The 20494-nt window shown below is 44.2% G+C and overlaps 1 protein-coding gene across 1 annotated transcript; it reads left to right on the top strand.

The window, feature by feature from the left end:
• Positions 1-380: 380 nt before the first annotated feature.
• Positions 381-19283, top strand: slc7a10a (solute carrier family 7 member 10a). The gene is made up of 11 exons (XM_041939992.1): positions 381-579; positions 5317-5521; positions 7688-7839; positions 14046-14171; positions 14986-15139; positions 15311-15434; positions 15837-15940; positions 16096-16192; positions 16367-16516; positions 17059-17236; positions 17353-19283. The coding sequence occupies exons 1-11, from the start codon at positions 474-476 to the stop codon at positions 17451-17453; spliced, it is 1497 nt and encodes a 498-aa protein (XP_041795926.1). The 5' UTR covers positions 381-473; the 3' UTR covers positions 17454-19283.
• The last annotated feature ends 1211 nt before the right edge of the window (positions 19284-20494 follow it).

Genomic DNA, 20494 nt, shown 5'->3' with positions numbered 1-20494 from the left:
AACCACCTGGATTATTTATTTCTTCATGTATTGTTATTTGTTTAATTGCTCCACACATCCTCTAATTTCAGTTTCTACGAGGCTACAGTGAAGTTGAGACATGTAGGTTTGGTGAAATATATTCCACCTACATTTGCATCGTGCATAATGTAGGTCATGAGGATAAAATTGCTGGATGTTATTATTATAACAATATAGTAAAAGATAAAGGCTTGTTAAGAAAACTGCAGGTACGTGCATATATTCTCCTTTTTGTGTACCCTCAGATCTAGAATCCCGCTTGCATCATTCCCACCCTGCTTTCTTCAGCCTACCTGAGACAAGGTGGTTTGGTGTGTCGTGCGCATGCGCACGTCCTCCTCCGCGCATGAGAAGGGTATCGTAAGGGCAGCCTGGAAAGCTGAGCGCGGTTCAGTCTGCAGTATCTGGACCGGACCGAGGCGGGCAGGAAGCACATTTGCAAGGCGGGGGCGATGGAGGACAAAGAGAAAAAGAAGAAGGATAAAAACTCCTCCAACAGCGACAGAGTCACTCTAAAAAAAGAAATTGGACTTTTGAGCGCTTGCGCTATTATCATCGGTGAGTGTATGACAGCTTTTGTCTCACATGAAGAGCGACGAGCCGCAGGGAGAAGTTAACGGAGGAAACGTGTATGAGCAGCCGGCTGGCGGAACGACTTCACGATGATAACGTGGCGGATGTGCAAGTTGTGGCTTTGTTGTTAAAGTTGTAATATCATGGCAGACAATAGAAGTCAGCCACAGAGGGGGTCAGCTTTTATTCGGGTCCTGATCTCTTGTAAGGACACTGTAGGCAAATCAATTTGACTTGTGCAGAAATGGTTTAACAGCCTGATTGGCATCAAACCGCCAAGATACGCGCAGAAAGAGTCGCTTTTACGCACGGATGGTCCAACTCAGATGTGTTGGACCAGCTCGGGCTGCAGGGTTTTGTGTGGAAAGTGTTGCATCAGTCAGTATGGTCTGAATGTGGACATGCTTACGTGGCTGGATCTTCTCATATTGAACTTGAAGGGCATGCAGACAAAGCAGAGCTCCATGTGGTTCTGTGGTACAGCTGAGCGCGAACACGGCCCGGGTTGGGGGTTCATCTCCCCTGCTCCTCAGCTGGCTACAGCAAGGCGTTAATGTTCCTTGCATGCATCTGATTTTAAACCGCCCAGAGTAAAACTGCACTTGTGCTGCAGGACAGGATATTTTCACTTGAAAAACGCAGCCATAGATAGTGAGAGTCTGTATAAATACAGGAAGCTGCGTTGCTGCAAGCTGTTTCCTGTAAATTGTGATGAACCGAACAGAGTTCTGGTGTTGAAGTTTGCAGTCGGAACGACTCATCTGCAGCCATAAACTCAACAGGTTCTACAGTAAGTGTAATTATAATCTGACAGTAGTGCAAAGGGATCCCCGAGCACCAGCTTCCATCTGATAACATGTAACTCCTGTCCAGCCTCTCATTTGTGGAGGCAGGAGAGGTGGGGGGCGCTGCTATTGACTAAATGACATGACAAGTTATTTTTGTGTGAGAGGTTCTGTTCTTAGAGGCATGCTTTCACTCTTTTTATTGTACAGTGCTTAGTGTATGTGTAGATTAGGGCAGCTGTGCTGACTAAATCCACCATTGTGTCCTTTTCATTGAACTTATCTTTCATTAATACATTCTGGCTGGGTACTAAAAATATGCATCAGTATACAATTAATATAGATTAAAATATGAATCAATGAATAGGACATGATGAGGCAGAGTTTGGATGGCTGGTAGACTGGATGAAGAGATTTTAACTCTGAAATTTGAGGTTGTGGTTTAGGTTTTTCAGCAGTCATTCATCAGCCTCAGTAAATCACCTACTGTACGTGTCGTCGTACTTCAGGGACAATAGAGTCAAGACAGACTCTAACTGGCTGTCTAGCTTCAAGCCATGGGGCATTAGGAGTGTCCAGCAAAAACATACAGTGCTGCAATCACGTCCATACGTCCCAAGCGCGCCTCTGCAGACAAGCTCTTCAGATGATGAGGCGGAACGAACCAAGTTGAAGACGGATGTAGGACATTGGAGTCTGTTGAGCCGTGGTTTCCACAGTAGCTTTTTACAATGCAGATGACAGACTGTGCCTGCAGCTAACAGATCCTTGGTTTATACATTTTTGGTGAGTGTAAAAGTCAACTCGACCAACAGAGAATAGTAGGGGCATTCATCAGAAGATCAGATCTTTGACATGAGAGCTTGAAGGAAGGTGGAATGTAAAGCTCAATATCTGTCATTCACAGAGGGTTACAGAGGAAAAGACAGCGGTATGGCACTTTTAGTGGTAATGCTATCATTTTAACAGCTTATCTTAATAACCAAGGTCAAGTCTTTTGTGCTTTGATAGAAACTGATACGGTCACGGTTAATACTCATTCTTCGGCCTGCCATTTAACTCAGTTCTTTCAACAAGCAATAGCTGCACACATCCTTTGCTTAAGTCTCAGAACTACACCCACAGCTCTGGTTATGCTTTACAGAATATCAGAGAGCTTCAGGGTGATAAACTTGCTCTAATTTAATATTGTTCGTGTGAAATGGGTGCTCAAACACTCCTGCCACTGACCACTTGCCAAGTCTTTTCTGAGAGGCACAGACGGAGTGAAGCCTGTGCAGCTTCTACACACATACAACATGAGTCATGCCGCTACCCACCAGATACAGCCTACTCATCTATACAACACACCTCTTCAGTAAGGCGGGCTGTTGGAGCCGTCGGCTGCTGCTTCACTGTGCGCAGCTACATTTGTTTACATGTGAAGACACCGATGTAAAGTAAAGCAAAATTATCAAATGACAAACAATGTTAATGTCTGAATAACCTGAAGTAACGAGTATTTCCACATTTTCCAGGCCTAACTCCATTGCTGCTCACACCTGCAGGTCGTTTCCCCTCAGGCGAGGGTTTGTTACTCTCTCCCTGCTTCGTGTTTGCTTACACTGACAGGACAACTTCAGATTCGTGGAGTCACAGAAAGACTTTGCAGATACTACCATCTCGATATTTTTCACACAAGCTTTCGGGCTGAAATGAGACGTGGAATCTGAGCAGTCATTTCTGAGCGATAGTGCGGGGAGGCTGGAAGGGTCAGTAGGACTGATTTGCGCTTTCAGCTGCGATGCCAAACTTTATGACATAACGAACACAACGCAGGCATTATGTAACAGCTCTGCATCTCACCGCTGCCTCCACAATCAAATCTGACAGTGATAAATGCGCTGATCGGACAACCTCTCTCCCTCTGCATCATTAGGGAGCAGCCCCCTAACAGGGAAGCTGCGATGGTGTGTGTCACTGGGCTTTAACAGCACAAACGCTTGCAGTGGGCAGAGCTATATTTTGTTGTGAGGATTTCTTTTGTCCCAGAGTTCTCCAGAGGTGAGAAAAACAGGGTTTGCTTGGACAGCTGCTGTTTGCTTACTTTCGTACGTGTGTTAGTTTTTGTTTTGTCTTTCTTTTCATGGAGGTGATGACATAAGAGTGCCAGGGTGGACTTGAGCACTTGAAGTGTCTTATGAGTATGTGCCTTAGCCAGCTGAGCCACCAGGGAACCTCTGTTCAGCCCTGTTTGGGGAGCAGCTGAGCCAAGGCCCCAATGAGGCATGTTTCTGCTGCACCACAAGGGCCAAATTGGATAAACCATTCCTTTTTATTAAAAATAAATATGGTTGTGTCATCACATACCTGGGACAGGTGACAGCTTTCGTTTTCGTTTAGGTTTTCTTAGTCCAAGAACAGATCTGCTGAGCCTCCCCGAGTGGAGCCAGTGTTATGATAACATATGATATTTACCCTCAGTAACGGCCGTGCTGCTTGTTTGGGAAGCAGTGGCACTCAGGCGCGAGTGTCCGTTCCTGAAATGTAAACCTATGTTGCACAGAAAGATGTTTTAGTATATTGCTGGTGTTTCCACCCTTACTTTAAATGATGATTTTACAGACATTACAGCTCGCACTGCTGTCATTGGTCCCTTTGGACTGTTTCGTCTTCTCAACCATGACTCCTTTGTGTTGCAAGCTTCCAGCTGAGTAGATGCATGAGTTTGGCGCACATGAGCATGATGATGGGGAGGCCACAGCTCAGGAGGTAGAGGGGGTTGTCCACTGATCACAGTGTTGGCACTTTCATCTCCACCCCCCATCCACATGTCAAAGTGTCCTTGTGAAAGACACTGAACCCCAAATTGCTCCCGATGGTCAGGCCAGCACTCTGCGTGGTATCTTGCTGCCATTGGCACTGGATAAAGCCATGGCCATCCTCACGCAATGGCTGCTGATTTAAATGTTCAGTCTGTGATTTAACAAAAAAAAAAGCTTTAATTTTAGAGCTTACATTCGTTCATGTAGGTGAAAACTTTGAATGTGTAATGTTACCTTTTCCTCAAACCTTTGTATTTGGGTTTTGCCCAATAATACTAATAAAATCTGTCAGGCGTTTGTTTTATTTTTATCTTGTGACCCTTCCGTGATCTCTGAAAATACAGTACATACATATATATTTTCAGTCCATCCTCAATCTGAGCAGCCTGCAGTGCTGTAGGTCTGGCTGCCGTTGCTCTCACCACAGTCACCCGCGCCAGCACAAATCAGCTCAGCCTCGCAGTGTAGACGAGGAAAAGTGCATTTTTAAAATGCTGCCTTATAATTGACCACAGAGCTACAGAAGCACTGCTGTTCTTTCCCTCGTCATCCTCTTCCTTTCTGCTATACTTATGCGTCATCCAGAATTCAACATAAAAATGTTGCAAGGCCAACCCTTGACTTTTTTTACTTGTGTTTGACACCTGTACTATTGTTCCATTTATTATTTATTACTGTAGAAATGAGAGCCAACTGAGTGCTTACAATATACAAAGGAATCCAAAGTCCAAAAACTAAATCAGATCGGCCATCCAGTAAACCACAAGACAGCAATAATGTTGACAGTAAGGTGCTCTTTGGAGGTTGCACAAGTCATTAAGTGAAAGAACAGTTAGTTGAAATGAATCCCTAAAGGTTTGATTGAAATGGTTGGTGTGTTTTAATAAGCCTCTTGGGATTTCTCAGCTGCTGTTTTTTTTCTTTGTCCAAACCGGTTTTGTTCTCAGTGTCTCAAAAACCTGTATTTGGACACCTGCATAATAAGTGGATCCACAAGCCTTAGAGAAAACAATTATTTACTTAACAAGAAAAATCTGAAACAGGCATGAAATTTAAAATGTGCTTATGGGTGGTTAAGTATTTTAATATCTACAGGCGAGGGTAAATAACCTAAACTTTGCTCTCCTCCTTAGGGAACATCATCGGCTCTGGGATCTTCATTTCACCCAAAGGAGTGTTGGAACATGCGGGCTCAGTGGGGCTGTCACTCATCGTCTGGGTTTGTGGAGGAGGGATCTGTGCCCTTGGGTCCATGTGCTACGCTGAACTGGGTGTCACCATCCCAAAGTCTGGAGGAGACTATTCATACGTGACAGAGATCTTTGGAGGGCTAGTTGGGTGAGTCCTGTTGTTGTTCTCCAGCTGCTCTCTGCTGAACACCGTCGCTCCTAATCTACGACAGCAGTTGGGTTGTTTTGGCCTTTCATGTTAGTTTCCACTTGGTATGGATTACACAACATGCAACAGTCTAGGGTCTGTGCACGAGTTAGTTGAATAGGACTGCTCATCTGGAACCAACCAGCTCTGAAGGTCTTGTGACTGTCAGCTGATCATAGAGCAGTGGTCCAAGTCTGTGAAGGTCATACATGCCCATGCCTGTGGTGGCAGGGACTAGTTTAGTCCTGCGTGGCTTTGTTTAGCTCAATCATCTACACGTGTAAACTGGGGCAAAGAAACACTGCTGCCACATTAAAAGAGCCAAAAGAACAAGAAAAAATAAAAAAATCATGAATGCATCAGTAAATCCAAAGCTGAGCCATAGGTTTAATCCTCAAGCCACTCTCACAAATTATTTACATCCATTCAATTGTAATCGGAAACTACATTGAATTGAATGAGTGAGGCAGACAGAAAGACATCTCAATGCTGAAAATGATTACTTTTCCCACCACTTGAGGTATTTTTGTTGGATGACAGTGATGCTGGGATACAGTAGGTGATAAATAATGATGTAGCCACATATGTCTGTAAAACCACTGTCTACACAACCTTGTATACCACCTTTTCCCTCATATTAAATTATAAATATGCACAAAGGACCAATAATAACCTCACCTATCCAACACTAACCACTTTTTAGAATTGTTGTCCTTTGTTAATCCCCCTTGGAGAAATTAAATCGTTATGCCTCTGCGCCGGCGACAGCCCTGTCCTCCGTCCATCCCATGCCTGTGGACATGATATCTCTGGAACGCCTTGAGGGACATTCCTCAAATTTGGCACAAAACACATTTTTGGCCATAACTCAAGTATTCATAATTAGGATAAAATCTCCCACAAATGTCTCATAATGTTCTGCTAAATCACCATAACTCAGGAACAGAAGGCAGATTGTGAGCAGATTTTACATTTGGTCAAATACTGATTGGTGACACTAATCTTGGGCGTCCTGGAAACTGTGCTGATTGTGGATCTTCTGTGCTGCGGGGTTGAAGATGTGTGAAGCATCCACATTTCACAGTTTGTAGCCTCTTTGCAGCAGCATTCATATTTGAAGCCTTGTAGTTCACCAAAGGCTCATTGGCTCTGCTGATATTGATCTTCAGTGATTGTCGTTGCACCATGTGATGAAGCTCTCTATCAGTCCTCTGTGCTCCTCTGGAAAAATAGTCTCTGAGTGAAGACAACATGTTTCTCACTGGGAATAATTCACTGGAATCATACATGTCAGTACAGTTCATTTCAACAAAAAATTAAATTCCAAGTCTTCACAACATCTATGAGAGCGGGACAGACATGGATGTAAATGTAGTTTCACTGGTTTGGATCCATACAGCTGCACCCCCGTAAGTCTAGTTTCACTGTTATTTTTAATTACAGACATGTAGGAAATACACAGGGTTTCAGTGCCTTGCTCGAGGGTGCCCTGGCCATGCCCAGGGGGGGAAGCTACCGTGTATCTGTACCATGGTCCTTGCTAGTCTAGAACCAGCCATCCTACAGTTCCCACGCCAAGTCCCTACAGACTGAGCTACTGCTTAAAGCTGCTCTTTTAAGACTCAAATTTAAAAAAAGCAAAATCTGTAGCTATTTTGTGTTAGATGTGGATTCATCTACTAGTATAATACCAAACAGAGGGCTGCACTGTGAGAAAAGTCTCAGGAGAAGTCCAAGGTCGCAGAGTCATTCACAGTTAGATAAGGCAGACTATTCTGGCTTAGCGATATTTTCCACCTGCTTTATAATGCTTTTTCCACTGTCTGCTCCTCACGTCTGAGCACCAGTCTCTTCTAACAGATGCCAAGAAACTCTTGAGCAAGTGACCCAGCCTCAGCGCCTGCAGTGGAGCAACAGCAGGAAGCTGTGGTTGTGCCGGGCAGCTGTTAATATGAGCGTGAATATGAAGCAAGAGTGGAATTGAAAGAAATCCTTCCAAAAAACAGTCATCTCCAGAGCTTGTAGCGAACGTCTCTAAATGAATCTTGTGTTTAAAAAGATGCCATGTGAGGGGACTGTTTACCCTCTCAAATGAAATCCTGTCTGCTTTGTCTCTTGGTCCTGTAGCTTCCTGTTGCTATGGAGCGCCGTCCTCATCATGTACCCGACCACGCTGGCCGTCATCGCGCTCACCTTCTCCAATTACGTCTTGCAGCCGGCCTTCCAGAACTGCCTGCCTCCATACATTGCCACCAGACTCCTTGCCACCATTTGCGTATGTGAGTCCCAAACAGCCCGAAACGTTTCAGTCAGGATTCAGGAGTTCTTTTGTTTAGTCTATATTTGGTGCTTTGCTATGATGTTTCCAAATTGCCCTTTCAAGAGATCAGCCGTCAAGTAGTGTTTCCCAAACTCTTGATTCTTTTCCCTCTGACTTTCTGTTGAGTTTCTGTAGGTGGCACTTCTTACCTTCTGTTCAGCCAGGGTAGCTGCTGCTGCTAATGCAAACCACATGATCAGAGACACTGCATGCTTCTCCTCATTAACCCCCCCCCCCCCCCCCCCCCCCCCCCCCCCCCCACACACACACACACACACACACACACACACACACACACACAGATTTTTGATTGGCTGTTGATGACCAGTGGCTTTGATCAACGTTTTCTCAACTGGCAAACTGATTGATGGCTGTATTGCTGGCAGTTGTTTGTATGGAAAAAGTGAACTGGACGCCTTAGAAATCAGGTTCAGGTTCAGAGGACCCCACTGCTGCACTGATAGTGTGACTGGCTGGTTTTCTTTCCTGTTGGCTGCTTGCTGCCGCTCTGGTCTCTGCCTCAGTCATCCTGACATCCCGGTTTACAGTATCACAATTCAGACCCTCTGTTGCTTTAGACATTCAGGTCATCTGACTGTATGACCCAGAGTGACTCCCAGTGAGATAAACATCAGAGCTGACGTCCTTTCCTAGATCAACATTACCAACCAACTCATCTTGGCTCACGGGTTAAAGGTCAAAGCACACTTAAAATTCATTAAAGACATATTGAGCATTGAAAAATGGCAGATCATAAATCAGTGCCGCAAAAACATGACCAGGAGGAAAAAGCAGTTGCCCCTGCTTAGACAAATTTGTCATCCATCCAGTGACCAGTGTGGGAGTGAGTGGCTAACAGGTGGGACGAGGCCCCATGAAAATAAAGCGCCATAAAAGCCACAAAACAACAAAGAGTAAAACAAACTCTGCAAACCAAACCCAGCCACTTTCATGTCATGGCCTGAAGACGTCAGGAGACTTTGATAGTTCACAGCATGCTGACGGCTGTCATTGTCATTTGATAATTCCTTATGAAACGCTGTGCTCTATTTCCAGCCTTTAATCTGATCAGCGCCTTTCCTTGAAATGTTGGAGTACAGCAATCTGTATTTAAATAGCCAGTGGCACAAGCTGTGCATGTGTCTAGTGGACAAGCCAGCCAGTTTGGTCTTGTCTGAACTGGATGGAGAAACGGGGGGATGGACAGGAGAGGGATGTGTGTGAGAGTATGTGCATGTGTCAGCCTGGGGTTAGCATTTACAGAGCACGCCGGCGGACCTTCACTATTTTTGGCGACAGAGTGCTACAACTGCTCCCTAGTTAGGCCAGGAGCCCACTCTGTGTACTCTGTGAGCGTTGTATGAGTTTGTGTGTGTGTTAGTGTGTGTGTTCGTGTATGTGTGTGTGCGCATGTGTGCATGTGTGCGTGTCAGTATTGGTGTCAGACTAAATAATGGTGCCAGCCTTTGTGGACGCCGCTAATGAGAGGGCGTGTCTACGGCATTGTGCATTGTTTCACAGTGGTTACCGTGACACTCCTGTCACTGAGCGCCATGGAAACAGGAAATGGGCAGGACACCTTGTACATCAGTGATGAGGGATCCCATTGGCCAGCAGACATTCTGGTTGGTGATCCTATTGGCTGCTTGGTGCCGCCCCCTTCCTCCTCTCTGGTCCACAGCATCACACTTCAGACCGACAGTCACAGAGAGATTGTAGTCATCTATCTGTGATCCGCAGTTATATAAGATGAAACTTCATCAGGTTCCCAGCACCCTGATGGAAAAGAGATTCTTCTGACGCCTGCGAGAATGTTGACTCTGACTCTGATTGTAGGACTGTATGCCATCACTGTAAATGTGGGAGTGATTGTTGTGATCACCCTCTGCAGCCTTTACTGAGAGAAATGGATGCCTGAGTGTTCGGCTTATGCAGCTCTGCATACAGTAAGTCACTCTGAGGAAGTGTGAATCACAAATGCACAAATGCAGCGAAAACCAAATGAAGTCGCTCAATCTGCGCAAAGGAAAGTGGTGAACTGTGCTGGCTGCCAGGGATAAATCCTAAATGTTTTCCAGCACTTGGTGGACAGTGTTTTCTGAAACACTCAGATTAACTGGATTAACGTTCTTTCACTGAGGCCCCTGTTACCTCAGCTCAACATTTCTTGGTGAAGGGTTTATGAACATGAGTCAGCCTGGGTCTGTACCCCGTCCACCACCTTCCTCCCCTGCAGAGTGTCACAAGTGACCCCGGTGTGTGTGTGTGTGTGTGTGTGTGTGGGTGTGTGTGTGTGTGTGTGTGAGTGTGTGTGTGTGTGTGTGTGTGTGTCAGTGAAAACCAGACAGGTCCAGTTGTGGGCTGGTTGTTTGTTTCTAAGAATAGAACCACTGGACAGCCCACAGCAGGACGGTCATGCGCCTAGTGCACCCGTATCAGCAGATTTCCCCTGTCCCACCACTTTATTCTGTCAAACATTGATCACTTTGACTCAATAGAAATCTGTAAAAATGACAAATTCCAGTAATGAACCATCTCTTCTTTCTTGAAAATGTAACAGGTCTCACTAATCCAACATCCTACCCAGCAAACAGTAGAAATGTGGTGGTTTTTTTAAGCAGGAGGGATACACACCCTGATTCTCATTTAGTTTTACTGACGAGAAACAGGAAAAGCAGCTTCTGCTGTTGATTCCAGCGCAGCAGGGAGCCACTTTCACCACTTGCCTATGCCAAATCAGTGTGGTGGTGCAACCGAAAGAGAACAGGTAGCTGCATGTTTCAGCCAACCACATGTTTTGTTTCAGCCACTTGTTTTAATGAATTTCCCACAAAGCAAGCTGAAGAAATCATGACATTATTCAAATACAGTGTCATATCCATTTCGTTTCAATGGAAGAATTTTGTTTTCCATAAAAAAGGTTTACAATCTGACTAAAAGTTTTATTTTGAAGATTTATGTTGCTTCAGTTTGATGTCATGCCAAAAACTGAACTGCTGCCAGCAGCTGAATGCCCTTCACAGACACGCTGTGCACTGTTCCAGTAGCCCTCCGTAAAGTCAGAACAACGATACAAACGTAGGCACAGCGTGGACACACAATGAATGAAGCTGTGCAGCTTGCAGGTGCACATTACATTTTAACGTGATTTCAATTTAATTTTGGCAGCTGTGGACTTGCACAGGTTCTCAGATCACGCCGGATTGTTCTGTTGAATTCTGCACAAAACTCCTTTGGAGTTTGATTGACGGATCATGGTCAGTCACTATACTAAGACTTGATCTGCTGTGCAGATGGAAAAATCAATGTGCTTCATTGAAAAAAGACAAAGAACAATAGGTTAATCTAGGGGTAAGGATGACTCGTGGGATAAAGAGATCATCACATAATGCACATAGCGGTCAGATCCCTTCAGCATCTTTGTATCATGACAGAAAAAACACACCTCCTAACTGAGGTGCAAGGTGCATATGAGTGAAGGGAAGTAAATGCTAAAGCCACTGAATCTCATCTGTTAAAGGGCAAATACAATAAAACATACGGACACCTGCCAGCAAAAAGAGAGAAGACTGTCACTGGTTGCGTCTGAATTCATCCTCATGGTCTCATAGAGGTACCGATTGGGGCCGGTTCTGTCATGCAGGACTGCTGCCATTTTCTGCTGATGCAGCAAACTGACACTCTGAACTGTGCAAAAACACAAATGAGGACACAGATCAGAATTCAATTCAAATCCAGTTTTAGTGTTGCATATACAATCAATGCAATGAATAGTGAAGTCTTATAACAGTAATGAGCAGTAATGATTTGTTGAGTTCGCTGTTCAGAATAGTCAGACAGAAGACCATTAGACCAACTGAGTTTCTGGAGTTGTTCTTTCTCTTCGTGGTATTCTTATCTATGTTTGTTCTGAAGGATTGTTAAATAGAGTCTGAGGTAGTAGGTGATTTATTTATTCATTCAAAAGAGTCTGTTATTTGCATTTTAAACCAAAATCAGGATTAATTTTTGCTGCTTCTATTACAAAACAAATCTAATATTAACCGCTGACATGGTAATTATGTGCTGCCTCATCTATCTGTATCAGTTGGTGAGGTCTCTTTCAAAGAAGACAGGTTAATTCTAACAGGAGTTACAGTAAATAAGGAAAAATAAACAGTGGAGGCTGGGGACAGCCTTCCTTTTATCACTGACTGTACTATGTTCGCTGTCGGCATGTCTGCGTTTATTACACCCAGACTGAAGCGGCTGGATTTACTGTAGTCTGAAGGGATTCTGGTGTCACAGACCTTGTGGTGGCTAGACAGGACTGCTCGGTTATTGCCAGTTCACCGACTGCGGTGACCAAGTCCTGGACTCCAGGAGGAGGCGTTCCCGAGTTTAAAGCCCCCTGATAAATCTGCATGAAGTCGAGATCAGAATCCATTAAGAGTAAAAGCAGTAATTAGTTTAGTATTCTAGTGCTGAAGCAGCCTTCAATAGAAGCTGTGACGGCAGGACACAGATTTACCTGCGCTGTCCCATTCAAAGCCCACCGGCACCTCCTTCCTGTCAGGGTTAACACAGGAGGGGGGTTCACAGGAACACAGGAACGGAAACGCATATAACACCCCGAGGGTAACTGACTATAAAACACCGCCGTGTTGTAGGGGAGAGAAAGCTGTGCCCGGTGCCACCAAAACCTCGTGCCAAAAATTCACACGTGTGTGTGTGTGCCCGCACCGGCGGAACCAGTCTGTTCAGATCTCTGTGGTGGGCGGGAAACCTTGCCCCGGTGATTGATGCCGTGGTCGATAACATCCCTGCTTGTGCATACATACTGCTGTGCCGCTCCTGAAAGAGACTGCTGTGGCTTTTTGTGTGTGTGTGTTGTTTTTTTGGTGAGGAGGAGAGAAAGATCAGGAAAGAAACTGAGAAATAATGAGATTACATAAAATAGACTGGCGATAAACAAGACAAAAGAAAAGCTGCACAAAACTGAGCGACAAGAGGAGGGTCGAAGAAAGATGGAGAGATAATCTCGCTCACACACATCCTGTGGTTCAAACCATTTCCTAAACTCTTCCCTTGTTTTCTTGAAGTGGCCCTTAATCTGAGTGCACGTGAAACACAAGCAGGCCTGTAAGTGTGTGTGTGTGTGTATATATCAGTTTGAACATTTTTACTGTATTGAGTTTTCAGTTGAATAAAGCAGATTTAAAGGACGTGGAAATCACTCCCTTTTTTCTGGAACTTTTTTGTAATCGGGGTTGTTTTCCATGTGACTTGGCTGTCTGAACCGCTGCTATGGCACGCTGTTTGACAGACTCAGATTTGTGGTGCAGTGTACAGCAATGACGAAAAGAAAAACTTCACGAAAGCCTTTATGACATTTTCTCTGTCTGTGCTGGTAGCACGACCCACACTTCCTCTCTCTTGTAAGCCTGCACTTGAGTTGGAGGGCAGCTGGAGAGCCACTTGCACTTGCTTGGGTTTGCTCTCTTGGAAGTTGGCCAGCTCTTGTTATGGTGGCACTTGCAAACACGCAAAGTGAGGGTCAGTGTGAAGGTCCATGGCTGAGGGAGTGGTGTGGGGAGCGGGGGCAAGCTCTCGCTCTCACAAACACACACACAGTCACACACTATGCATGTAGGAAATGGAAAGTTGAAATGTTCACTTGTATAGACGTCTGTCTTTTGTCAGGAAAGAGTCTCTTTTTTTACGTATTATCTCTACACTGCAGTATAGGGGTACTGGGATAAAAAAAATTAGTTACAGTGCCCTCTTTGAGCTAAAACTGACGAAGATCAGTGTGTCCTGCTCAAAGTGCTGCAGTGAAGCACTTAACCTTCAGTCATCCTTTTAGTTAGTTGTCAAAGGAAAACACATTTCACTTCAGAGTTATTGACATCACATGGAGCTCATCTGGTCAGCATCGACCATCAGATTAACTTCAGCGTGATTTATGTAAGACATGCAACCAGCTATGCTGCTTTTCCCTGAAGGTTAAGACTGTATACCACAAGAGTGTATTTATTCCTTCTGATATCAGCAGAGGTTCTTCATTTCGTGGAGTGATTCATTACGCTAAAAAACCCCCAAAATACTGCATTTGCAAGGCCCAGCCCTTTAGAAGCTAGCTTTTTAAATAGGTTTAAGTGTTTCTATGTTTGTGCATTTCTGCAGTGTTCCTGACCTGGGTGAACTGCTCCAGTGTGCGCTGGGCGACAAGGATCCAGGATGTTTTCACTGTTGGAAAGCTCCTCGCTCTGGTACTCATCATAGTGGTCGGAGTCGTCCAAATCTGTAGAGGTAAGCACACACACACACACACATTCTTGTGAGATTAAATCCTCAACGTGACAGGAATTTCTGTGGTTTGGCCCCGTTACGGTTTGGTTTGGAATGAACTTGACATTTTGAAATATACGGTTGTAGTACATTGACGGTTTGATTTTATTTATCTTCATTAGGAAACAGAATCGTTGAAAGAATACTGACAAAGCAATATAAAAGAACAGGATAAAGACCGCACCACGGTCATGTGCAAAAATAACAGCACTAGAGCTCACTGAGGCAGAAAAGGAATCAGTTTATACCAATAAAATCTTATAAAAATGTATCTAAGTATCTTTCAAGATCTATCCTGGCAGAATATGGCAAAGACAGTTCAAAGTTGAATGAAGGAATCATCTGGACGTACCGTACCTGCAGAGTAGATTTAATGTTTAACATGTTGAGAGTGTAGCATGTCTGTGTGGCACCATGAGCCAACAGGTTTTTGGTTTCTGTCACATCAGTTTATCATGTGTTGACACTCTGACCCTGGTGCACATACCTGGACATTAAAAGCTGTTTAGGTGGAAACAATTGAAACAAATGAGAAAAATTAATTGTGAAAATAACTGAAGAAGTAACTTTGGATTTTATAGTTGCAGGCAGCAGTGTGGTGACCAACCAGTGAAAAACAATTGTATCATTAGGACCAGATTTAGCTCTTTAAACAGTTTAAAAATAGATCTGAACTGTTAAAAACCGACACAATCTTCCATTTAATAAGATAGTGAAGCCACTAAACTGTGGAATTCAGTTTCATCCACACATCCCTTCCTCTCACCTTCTCCAGGTCACTATGATGCCCTGCGGCCCAGCGAGGCCTTTGAATTCAGCCAGGACCCCTCAGTGGGACAGATAGCATTGGCCTTTCTTCAGGCCTCCTTTGCCTACAGTGGCTGGAATTTCCTCAACTACGTCACAGAGGAGGTCGTGGAGCCACGCAAGTACGGCACGCACACACAGTGTTTCGTATCTCTACAGGTTTTCATGAAAAGTTGATAATTAAGTTGTATTTTTACATCATGTCTTGTTAGTGGTCCATATAAACCTGCAGAAAGTCACATTTTCTAATGCCAGAACATTATCGCCATTACTTACATAATTCTTTTTATTAGGAACCTTCCCCGTGCCATTTACATTTCCATCCCACTGGTGACGCTTGTCTACACTATGACCAACATAGCCTATTTCTCCTCCATGACCCCTGAGGAGCTGCTGGCCTCCAACGCTGTGGCAGTGGTGAGCAGCTCTCCAGCTCCATCAATGGATGTTTCATAAAGGAGCTCTTTATACGCTGTGTAACAACAGTCTCAGTTGTCTGGAGGCGTGCACTGTCCGAGACTGGAAGTCTGCTGAGAGTCCTAGCATGAGACAGACCTCAACCAACCAATTAATCAATCAGTCAACAAGATTAATGTTCGTTTATAATAAACTGGGAAACAGTCATGAGTTCAAGTTGTTGCTACTTCCACAAGCCTTGTGTGTGCGGCCACAGAGAGCTGTATCTATGCAGGGTGTTCAGAACGCACGCTGCATCTTTCAGGGACGTCAATCAATTCACACATTACTGTTAGGGAGTGAAAGAAGGAGTCACTCAGTAAAAATCCATAATCTGATCCATGAGATGTTGTGTTGTTCTAGACATTCGGGGAAAAGCTGCTGGGGATGTTTTCCTGGGTGATGCCGATCTCTGTAGCGCTGTCAACCTTTGGAGGAATCAACGGATACCTGTTCACCTCCTCCAGGTAGAACACATGCACCTCGATTTGCTGTACACTGCATGTCAAACCTTTTCTGTTCATGTCCTTTTATGACGAATGAGTCCTCAAAATAAAGACAAGTGTCCTGAGATGAACAGTAAAACATGCTTGCATACAGGTGTGTATCTGTCTCTCTGTAGATTGTGTTTCTCGGGAGCCAGAGAGGGTCACCTGCCGTATCTCCTGGCTATGATCCACCTGAAAAACTGCACTCCCATCCCTGCCCTGCTGGTCTGCGTGAGTACTGCACGCACAGTTTTGTCTTTCCTGTCTAGCTTCATCGGAACACACAGCAGAAGTGGTCTCCACGCACGGAAATCATTTTTTTTAATATAAATATGGTGATATTTTGCATTCTTTTTAGTTATTTAGTGTGCACTTGGCCTTTGAATCCACCTTCATCTCCCACAGTGCTTTGCCACCATCGTCATCCTGTGTCTTGGAGAGACACACAACCTGATCAACTACGTGTCCTTTATCAACTATCTGTCCTACGGGGTAACCATCGCTGGTCTCCTCTACCTCCGCAAGAAGAGACCCAACCTAGCCAGACCCATCAAGGTACAGAAACCTGAGAACTGCTGAATTCAACTTCTTTTGGCCTGTAATAATTCTTTCTATTTTATAACATGCCTTGTTGAAGACGTAACAGTTATAGCTGACCATCAAGTCTTAGCTTTCTGCAGTCCCACTGAGTAACTGATGAATATGTAAAGATTTATCACCTCAGCTGAGCAGCAGCAAAGTGGAGACTGAGAGCTGTCAGCAGGATCATTTATGGGCCATTAGATATTGTCCATGTTTCTTACCTGTCGTTAATGTCGATTACGGTCGTCATGGACACAGATAATATTTTGGTGCCACCTGGTGTCGCAAATGCCAATTAAAAACCAATTTTTGTGTTAGTTAAAGTAATAAACATAGGCAATCATTAATACTTCACGAATGATATATTGTCCCAGCTCTATACTTGGACACAGTAAACCGTATGCACAAACTGCGTGTGGCTTTGCAAATGTATTCAATGTAGTTCCAGATGGAAGAAACTAAAAAGTCTTACCTCAACGAACGCAAGGTGACACGGCTGTTTGTGTCCTGTGCAGGTGAACATGTTGATCCCCATCAGCTACTTGATATTTTGGGCTGTGCTGCTGGGCTTCAGCCTGTACTCTGAACCCGTGATCTGTGGCCTGGGTATGGTCATCATGCTGACTGGGGTCCCCGTATACTTTGTGGGCGTTTGGTGGAAGGACAAACCCAAATGGGTTTACAGGGTAGTAGGTGAGTTGGCCCGGGCCACTGTACGGCCCACATTCAAATGATATGTAAAACCACTCAGATATGTTCGCAGTTAGTGTCCGTAATTCAAACTCCTCGTGTTGTCTCGTGTGTTGCAGAAAGAGTCACATACATGGGCCAGAAGCTGTGTTATGTGGTGTTTCCTCAGGAAGACTCTGCAGAGACTGAACCCCTCACTGCCTCCAAAGCCACTGACTGAGCAGTGCAGTCAACCAGGAACTCCCCTCATCAACACATCAACACATCTACACCTGCACTTCCAGTTTTTGCGACACGTTGTTTGGTCAGTTTGTGAATGGTGAAGAGGTGCTTCCGGTCATGGTCTTGCACAGGTCCAGCCTGAGTGCGGCTGCGATGAAGCGCCAGTACAAACAGAGCTGGTTATTCTTAGGGCATTAGCATGTTGAGCCCTAAAGCTGCCTAACGTGTTGATTATTTGTTGGTTTGGTAGTACTGCCCGCCCCCCCCCAGTCTTCTCCCTTCTGCTTACCTAACGAACCTCCATCTGTCATCTGTCCTCTGCACCACTTCCAACATATTCTTCTTTTCTGACTTTAATTAAATCCTTCAGCTAATGTGCCTTATAAAATGTACATGTTGGTATAGTGTATTGGTTTGTGCGGGTATTTCGATGTGTAATAACTTTTATGAGGTAAATATGCAAGCAGTTTCTGCACTTAGCAATACTTCTCTATTACTGCTGCTACCTTCAGCTGTGTTTCACTAATTACTCACATGTTTACTGTTTTTCAACTTTTTTCAGAGTATTTTTTGTCTCTGTCTCTGTCTGGCTACAGTATCTGGCCTTTGTTTCGGCTTTACCCCCTCTGTTCTCTCTCTGTTATTATGTCACGTCTCTCTCCTGAGAGATGCTGCAGGTGCCTTCACATTATTATTATCTACACAACACTCTTTCCCAGCAATATTTACAGCCCAGAAGAGACAGGAGGATGATGGGAAGTGTGTGGCTCTCGGCTGGATGAATGGCTGACTCTCTGAAGTGAAAAAGCTGCATCATCACAACACTCGCTCACAGGCTGTTCTCCAGGTTTCTAATGTTCACCTGTCTCCTCCTCCAGCCTCTGTTGAGCTCGTTGCTTTGGAGATGTTCTCGTCTCCGGGAATGCCACTGTGAACTCTTTCAAGGTGCTTGACCTGCCAAGACAGTTATTAGATTTCAGATTTCTCACTTGACGTTATGATACAGTACTTACCATTAATGTGTCGTTGGGTAACATTAGCAGACTCAATATTGACAGATAGATAGATGGATGGCTGGCGGCGGATGTTTACCTGTGCATGGGCCCTCTCCCACTTCCCTAAAGACACCACTGCATTTACCCTCAGCCCACTGACTTACTATGATGCTATTGGCACGATAATGATTCAACAATTGAATTGACCTACTGTTGTCGATTTCAGGGGTCCTTTTGACTCAAGATATTGACGTATGACTCATGACTTTTGGTGAATTGTTGCAATTAAGTTGCCCCCAAAATCTTATGGTCAAACCTCCAAAATTATCAATGTCCTTTAAGTTGTGGAAACCACTACCTTTGCACAGTATGCTCATCTACTGTGATGCACGAGATATTTGTGTTCCGTGCATTTAGGTAATCCCTTTGCACTTTTTTTTGAAGAGGTTTATGTTGTACATATAACAGAACATATAACATAGAAGGTCTAAGCCTGTGGCCTTTTTAACATGATGAAACCAGCAGGTTGGAACATGGATTGAACGTTCAGTCCTTTTCCAGGCCAGCAGATGCTGGGGATTTCCCCCCTGCATCAAACCCACAAAGAGAGACATCTGTCTGCCACGTCCAGGCGCTGTTAGCTCACTTGAGATCTGTAAATACTATGTAAAGAAAAAAAAAACTGTCCAAAATGCGCGAGAGACTCCTACAAAGATCACATTCCTCAGACACGTTGTGATACATTTGCATACTGTACAATTGATGGGTGTACCTGTGTTTTGTAAAAGAGTGTTAAGTTGTACAAGAATAACAATGTAATTGCTTATTAAATATAGCAACTTCTAAGAAGCTTTATTTTTTTTTTCTTAATTTAAGTGGCTGTCCTGTCCTCTTATCATCCCGACTCTTCCTCTCACACCATCATCAGGTCCAACACACTGTCACTGTCAACTGTGTTAACGCTGTCACTGTGCATGTCAGCATGTCGACGTTGTGCAGCCTCACAGAGCTGCTAGCAAGGCTGCAGACTCAGTATAAAGGTCACTAATGACTACAAAATAAGTACTATCTAAATACTGCAAATACATGTTGCGAGTAAATGGTGGTAGTAGTACTGGCAATAGTGTTATTTTGATACAGAAAGGAAACGCATTTTGTACACTGGAAAAATTCAGCAAATGATAAAGTTTATTCATTGCAGGCACATGAAAACAACTAATAAGCAGAAGTTTGTCCAGGGTTTAGATGATGAGTGATATTTCTCTTTCAGCACAAAATATACAAATATAGTTCTCAAAAAGAGAAAAATGCTTTTATACAAACAGTGTATGCTGACTTCAGCCTGTGATGGGAAGAAGCTTCCAACTCAAACAGCATGAAGAGACAACCTGGCTCAGTAGAAGTTTACTTTCCAATGGCCTTGATCCAGTGTATTCACCTGGGTGCTGCCAAGCCACTGAAATCAGTGATCGCAGCAAACTGGAAAGGGTCCGACTATGTACATAAGAGTGAATTAAAAGAAATGAAAAGAAAAACTGTTTAAAGGTTGCTGATGTGGCTTCTGCCCTGCAGTTTATACAACTTTATCAAAGCAGTGAAGCCAAAGGTACAGAACAGAGAGCCTTGATCCACATTAGCAGCCAACAAGAGAAAAAAGTCCAACTGCAATGTGTTCATCGTAGTCTGTCAGCAGCCTGGAAATGATCAAAGCAATGAATGTCCTTAAGCCTTTTACAGCTCATCATTTAAACTAACAGGTAAATACACTGGAAAACAGATGCTCTTTGCCCCCCCAACTCCCAACATAACAATCCCATAGATCCCTGACACAGTAGTGCACAATAACTCCAGAGCAGTCAGTGTCACATCATAAAGCTGTGTGCAGACACACAGACCAGTCTATTCTCTTCAGTCTGTGAAACTGTCCACGATATTTACAGGAGGAGGGAAAAAACATTAAGGCAATTTAACACACGTCTGTACATTAAAAAGCAAGTGAGGACATACATTCTGCAGATATGTGATGCTTTCATTCCCAAACAGC

This window comes from Chelmon rostratus, chromosome 1 (genome assembly GCF_017976325.1).
Source record: "Chelmon rostratus isolate fCheRos1 chromosome 1, fCheRos1.pri, whole genome shotgun sequence".
Taxonomy (NCBI): domain Eukaryota; kingdom Metazoa; phylum Chordata; class Actinopteri; order Chaetodontiformes; family Chaetodontidae; genus Chelmon; species Chelmon rostratus.
This window is presented reverse-complemented; position numbering and strand designations above follow the sequence as displayed.

Bases quoted from the DNA above. Each gene is read 5' to 3' on its own strand.
- slc7a10a (XM_041939992.1), top strand. From the start codon at position 474: ATGGAGGACAAAGAGAAAAAGAAGAAGGATAAAAACTCCTCCAACAGC. The intron at 580-5,316 runs GTGAGTGTATGA...TCTCCTCCTTAG, and splicing joins CGCTTGCGCTATTATCATCG to GGAACATCATCGGCTCTGGG. The intron at 5,522-7,687 runs GTGAGTCCTGTT...TTGGTCCTGTAG, and splicing joins ATCTTTGGAGGGCTAGTTGG to CTTCCTGTTGCTATGGAGCG.